Raw genomic sequence first — 5987 nt, forward strand, 5'->3', positions numbered from 1 at the left:
GTAAAGTATGTTATTAGTACGTGACACGAAAGTAATTGCTCACTCATGTATCGTATCACAATTGTACTTGTTTAAGTCACACACGATTCACAAACGAAACACGAAATCTGTTACGTGCATAGGTATTATGTGCCGAGTCTAGAGACTCGTTAAACGTACCGATACTTAGAAAATCTCTTTGTTATTTAGAACGCTAGAGAGTTTCTACGACGCGCATCACTTGGTGATCTATATCGGGATATTCTTCGCAAACAGTGAGTTTCACTTACCCCGCTCTTTGAACTGTTTTCAAACGTTTTTCACTTGGGGGAGATAACATACTCCGATAAACGCATTTTCTGAGATAAACGCATATTTAAGATTTTGTTATAAATTATATATCACTTGTAAAGGCTAAGCGGCAAACGTAACATTTGAAGTCCCACACATCGAACCGGTTAATATTTGGAATAGCGAGTCACTGTTGAGTAGTACTACTGGGTTTGACAAACCCCACCCGACGCTAAGCTCAACTGGAGGTTGAGTGGGTGTAATTTTGGCTAACACTTACCATGGTCTGGGTTGACCAGGTGACGGGCACTTGATAAACAGTCAGCTTCGGTCTCGAACCACTTAGCGATACTTGTTGTATAGATTAGCTACCTATCGATATATAATTTGACGTAACACTATCTGGTAATGCAAAACACTTAAACGCCGTAACGTGGTTACGCAACACTTAAACGCCGTAACGTGGTTACGCAACACTTAAACGCCGTAACGTGGTTACGCAACACTTAAACGCCGTAACGTGGTTACGCAACACTTAAACGCCGTAACGTGGTTACGCAACACTTAAACGCCGTAACGTGGTTACGCAACACTTAAACGTCGTAACGTGGTTACGCACCACTGAAACGCCGTAACGAGGTTACGCAAAACGCTAAACCATTTATCTTATATAACTTGTGAACTCACCAACCTTGTGTTGACACTTTTAGTATGTTATTCTCAGGTAGCCGAGGCGGGCGCGCGGTTTAGGAGCATGCATTAAATGAAAACACTTTTATTCTGCAAACTTATTTTTAACAGTTATCTTTGGTTTTAAGTCGTCCTGCGTGACGCAGCTTTTGAATTAAGGTTTTTACGCTTCCGCACTTATTTGCATTTAAACGTTTTTATGGTTTGATTATAACTGATGATTCCAATCCTGCCAGTTCACACCCTCTGACGGTAAAACTCCGTTAGTGGATTTTGAGGGTGTGACACATATGAAGGCCGACACCTTCTCAAAAAGGAAGTCGGTTAAATAAATGGTTATGATATGTCAAACAACTTGCTATGCAGCAATAGACAACAATATTCAGAGGACAAGATGAGATTTGATTAATCAAGAGAAGAAAGATGTATCAGCACGGACTTCATGATCAAGCTACCTTAGACAGCTATAACTCATGAACCCTATGTATTGATGCAAAGCTGAGAATGAAAGAAGGTTTAAATGGTGACTTAAGAAGTTTTCTGAAAAGTTATGCAACGGATGTGCTCAAGGATTTCAAGGAGTGTTCTAACTCAAGGAATAGACAAAGGGATTTTAAGAAATAATCCTTAAGGGGAAACTGGAAAGGATAAGAAAGAAGAGCGTGCTTGAGGAAATGATGTGCACTTGCAAGGTCTGGATAAGGAAACATATCATCGTGGACTTCATGGACAAGCTACCTTAGACAGCTAAAACTAATGACCATCATTCGATGATTGTGAGACGAAGGATAAACCGGTAAGTTAGGAAGCTAAGCCAATTCAAAAAAGAATATGAATACAGGAAATATTCCTTTTATAAGGACTAAGCAGGTTTCGAGGACGAAATCTCTTATAAGGTGGGTAGACTTGTAACATCCCAAAATTTCTAGAATAATATTTAATATATTATTTAATTATTATCATGATTGTGGAAAAGTTTACTTAAGTAAGTAGAGAAGTAATAAAATAATAAAGATGGAATGATGAGTAGGCTAATTAGATGTAATTAATTATGGACCATAAGGAAATATGGGTCTAAAGTCCATGGGCTTAAGGGGGTATAAATACCCCTTATAACCCTAATCATTTCCATTTTCATACATCTTTACACCATAGCCTACACCATAAAAATCACACACTTCTCCAATTCCCGTTTTTGAGAAAACCACCCACAAAGACACAAAGATTCCCGGAGATCTAACCGTCGGATCGGTCTCAAATTTTAACTGAGTGTTCATGGAATATAAATTAAGATTTCCATAGCAGCTCAAAAGTGAAGATTCCGGCGACTAATCAGCCGTTCTGGCGACTGTAGTGGCAGTTTCCGGCGAAGAAGAGCTGATGGGTTTGTAGATCAGGACAAGGAGGTTCCGTGGCCGCTTGAATCACTCAAATCGAAGTTCGTTTGATATGGTTTTGGGCCTCTCGAGTGATTTCAGACAAAAACCTCCAAGGTACGTTTTTGCTAAAAAGGTTTACTTTTCATGAACGGATTTACATGAAAATTGGTAGGATGATAGATCTGGTCATGATTATTGATGAAGTAATGAACTTGATAGTAAACGGGCTATTTGGTTTGTTTTGGGTAAAATGAGTAGCGTTCGGTTTGAGAAAAGAACAGGTAAACGAAGTCGGTTTTGCATGAAACTTAGTAGGATAGTATATCGGACCTTATTATGTAATAAAGTTGCAAACTTGATGATTAAAATAGACTTAATGAACTTATGGTTATGAATGGCTAATAAAAGAAACCCTAAATCTAGTTTTGAACATCTTTAGCCCTAAAAGTTCAAACTTTATGGTTGCAAGGTTCAAGTCTTAGCCGGAAATGATCATGGGAACGTTTACGGGGTAAGATAATATCATAATAAAGGTTTAAGTGTTAAAAACTGAAAATGATAGTGGATTAAGGGCCAACCCGTAGCCACTGTTCATCCGAGAACGATAAAAGGTGCAGCTCGTTCGAATACACTATTGTATTCGATTACAATGTCCAAGATCGGTTACTTGGTCTTGTTCGCATGCATATGATGTATCTTATTACCATCATATAATCGATTGCATTGATGAACTCGCTTACAATCAAGATGCTCTATTATAATGATGTAGTCGATTACAATAGTTCTGTTACAATATACGAAGTCAGTTACAATAGTGAAACTCGAATACAAAGGAGATTCGAATACAATAAGGAACCGATTACAATCTGGACTCGAATACAAATGCCATATTCGGTTACTTGGTTAAAGTTGCATACGATCGAAGGGTTCGATTACAAAAGGGCAACTCGAATACAATGTGACAATCGAATACAATATGAGGATCTATTATAACATTACAATCAAATACAATAGTGTATTCGATTACACTATGAAGAGTCGATTACAAAGCATTACTCGATTACAATGCTTTACTCGCTTACAATGCCTTATTCGATTGTCAAGCCTTATTCGATTATAAGGGAACACTCGATTACTTTGTAAGCTTGGATACAAATGACACCCAAGAGCAATAGGCATACTATCATGCAATAATGACCCGTTTATAAACACTCAAACACAATTGTAATCTAATGAACTAATACGAGGGTAAATGGATATGATGGGTGTATGATTAAATAATCGAAGTAAAATATAATCTAAAACAAAACCATTAGATTAGACCAGACTTAGCCATTTTGGCTGAAATACAATTAGGACAAGTATTGATATGTGTAGCTTATATACAGTTAGCATAGGTCAATTAAAGAAAAGGATAACAATAAATGGAGAACGTAACAGGATCCAGGTGAGTTTTTAGCCCCATTTCCTTGTTATGTTTTCGGGGCTGTGTGCATACTCGATGTGAATGTTAATACAATTACCTTAAATGGTAAGTGTATGCTATGATGATTGATGTGATAGTATGTATGAATGTTATGAATGAATGCTTGCCGGTGCGTGAACGATCTTCGGGTATTGCACGTATCGTCAGGGAAAGTAATGTGTAGTATGTCTAGTATGAAATATGTATGTATGAAGGTAATTAATGAAATGAGTATGTACGAATGTATGTTATATAAGGAAATGGTATGCATGATTAAAGTATGGATTGAATGTATGGTTAAAGGGTTGCAGACCCTAATAATATATGCGAAGGTTAAAAGGTTGCAGACCCTAATAATATATACGAAGGTTAAAGGGTTGCAGACCCTAATAATATCTGCGAAGGTTAAAGGGTTGCAGACCCTAATAATATATGCAAAGGTTAAAGGGTTGCAGACTCTTCTAAACTCTGCGAAGGTTAAAGGGTTGCAGACTCTTCTAAACTCTGCGAAGGTTAAAGGGTTGCAGACTTTAATAATATATGAGAAGGTTATAGGGCAAAATGCTCTTTAAAATGAATAGTTAGTTATGTATGAAATGCACAGGCTAAAAGAATGAAAGTGTGTATAAAGAAAGGTAACAGGTAATGGGATATGTATCTTCGGATACGTATTTATAAGTAAATATGTGTATGTGTATCCATTGTGTGTCACCTGATTAACTAGAACTCACTCAGCGTAGCTGACTTTTAGTATGCATGCAGGCAAATAGGATGAAGGAGCTGGCTTGAGGGGGACACATGGCGTGGACTATGATGACTGGCATCTAGTGAAGGAAAGTTATGATGTTTTAACTTAAGACAATTTGAATGCTTTAAACAAGAATGTTATGATTTCGTAAAATATGTTTGATGTTTTTATATTCCGCGAAAAGTTTTAATTAACTCTGGTTATAGAACTGTGTTAATGATTAAATCCAACGTTCAAAGTATGTCACCGGTACGGGGCCTTACATACATACACTTTGGTGTCTGGATCCTCAGGGTCCAAGGATATTTCCTGAAAGTCCATCACCCTTGCTTCCAGCACTTCTCTAGGATGGTTCTTTAATTGCTACACGATAGTTTGCTTTGCAGCTGGCTTCATAGATGAAGTATAGCAATACCTAGCTTCTCCTTGGTCACTATCACTCTTAACCACTCCCGATGGGGTTGGAAGCTTGATGCATTGATGATATGTTGAAGCTACAACTTTTATTTCATGAATCCAAGGTCTGCCAAGGATAACATTACAGTAAGATAGGTTATCAATAACACAAAATTTTTGAAAAAAGTTAATTCCCTCGATATATAAGGGAAATTAGATGTCTCCCGGCGTATTCTTGGTTTCACCGCTGAAGCCAACTAGGACGAAGGATCTTGGAGTTATTTCAGTTTCAGGAATATTCATCTTCTTGAGAACATCAGCCTGGATGATGTTCACAAAGCTCCCGCCATCTACAAGAATCCTGCGAACATAATGATTAGCAATAAATAAAGTGATAATTAACTCATCATGATGAGGATCCTTGAGGTGCATTCGGTCCTCTTCATCGAAAGTTATGACCCTTTGGTCAGTCAAGGTGGTTGTTCTGATGGGCCTTTCTCCATTCTCTAAATTGATCTCTTTAGCATGTCGTTTTGCTGAGGAGAAGGAAGCTCCATAGACATCCGAACCTCCAGAGATGAAATTGTTAATTCGCGCATTCGCTGGTAGTGGAGCATCCATTTCTAGGACTTCTTCAGGATCCTGGATCCTTAACTTCTTCCTGCCCATCAGTTCTTTGAAATGATATTTGCTGATGAGATATCCCATCTATCTTCTAAGACCGATACATTCATCAGTCAAGTGGCCGATGTCTTCATGAAAAGCACACAACTTCGATTTATCTTTGTAGGATGTAACACCCCGCAACCACAGCGGAAACGTAAACGGGATGCAACAGACACCTCTGATATCAACCACATTGTTTATAAAGAAAACTGAATGCATTAATATACTTCAAATTACATTATCTTGTATTTCATTACCGTCTAGGTGATACACACATCATACAATACGATACATAATTCTATTTATTATAATGTATCCTAACATCCTGCACGCAAATCTTACACACATCAAGCACTTAGCACGTAAGCAATCA

The 5987-nt window shown here is 37.7% G+C and overlaps 1 protein-coding gene across 1 annotated transcript; it reads right to left on the reverse strand.

Annotated features, from left to right (window-relative positions):
- Positions 1 to 5161: 5161 nt before the first annotated feature.
- LOC143562075 (uncharacterized) lies at positions 5162 to 5617 on the reverse strand. Its single transcript, XM_077049990.1, has one exon. It carries the CDS (start codon positions 5615 to 5617, stop codon positions 5162 to 5164), a length of 456 nt encoding a protein of 151 aa, XP_076906105.1.
- Between the last annotated feature and the right edge of the window lie 370 nt (positions 5618 to 5987).

This window comes from Bidens hawaiensis, unplaced genomic scaffold (genome assembly GCF_021521415.1).
Source record: "Bidens hawaiensis isolate Kalapana, Puna unplaced genomic scaffold, B.hawaiensis_p1.1 tig00020902_1, whole genome shotgun sequence".
NCBI classification, from domain to species: domain Eukaryota; kingdom Viridiplantae; phylum Streptophyta; class Magnoliopsida; order Asterales; family Asteraceae; genus Bidens; species Bidens hawaiensis.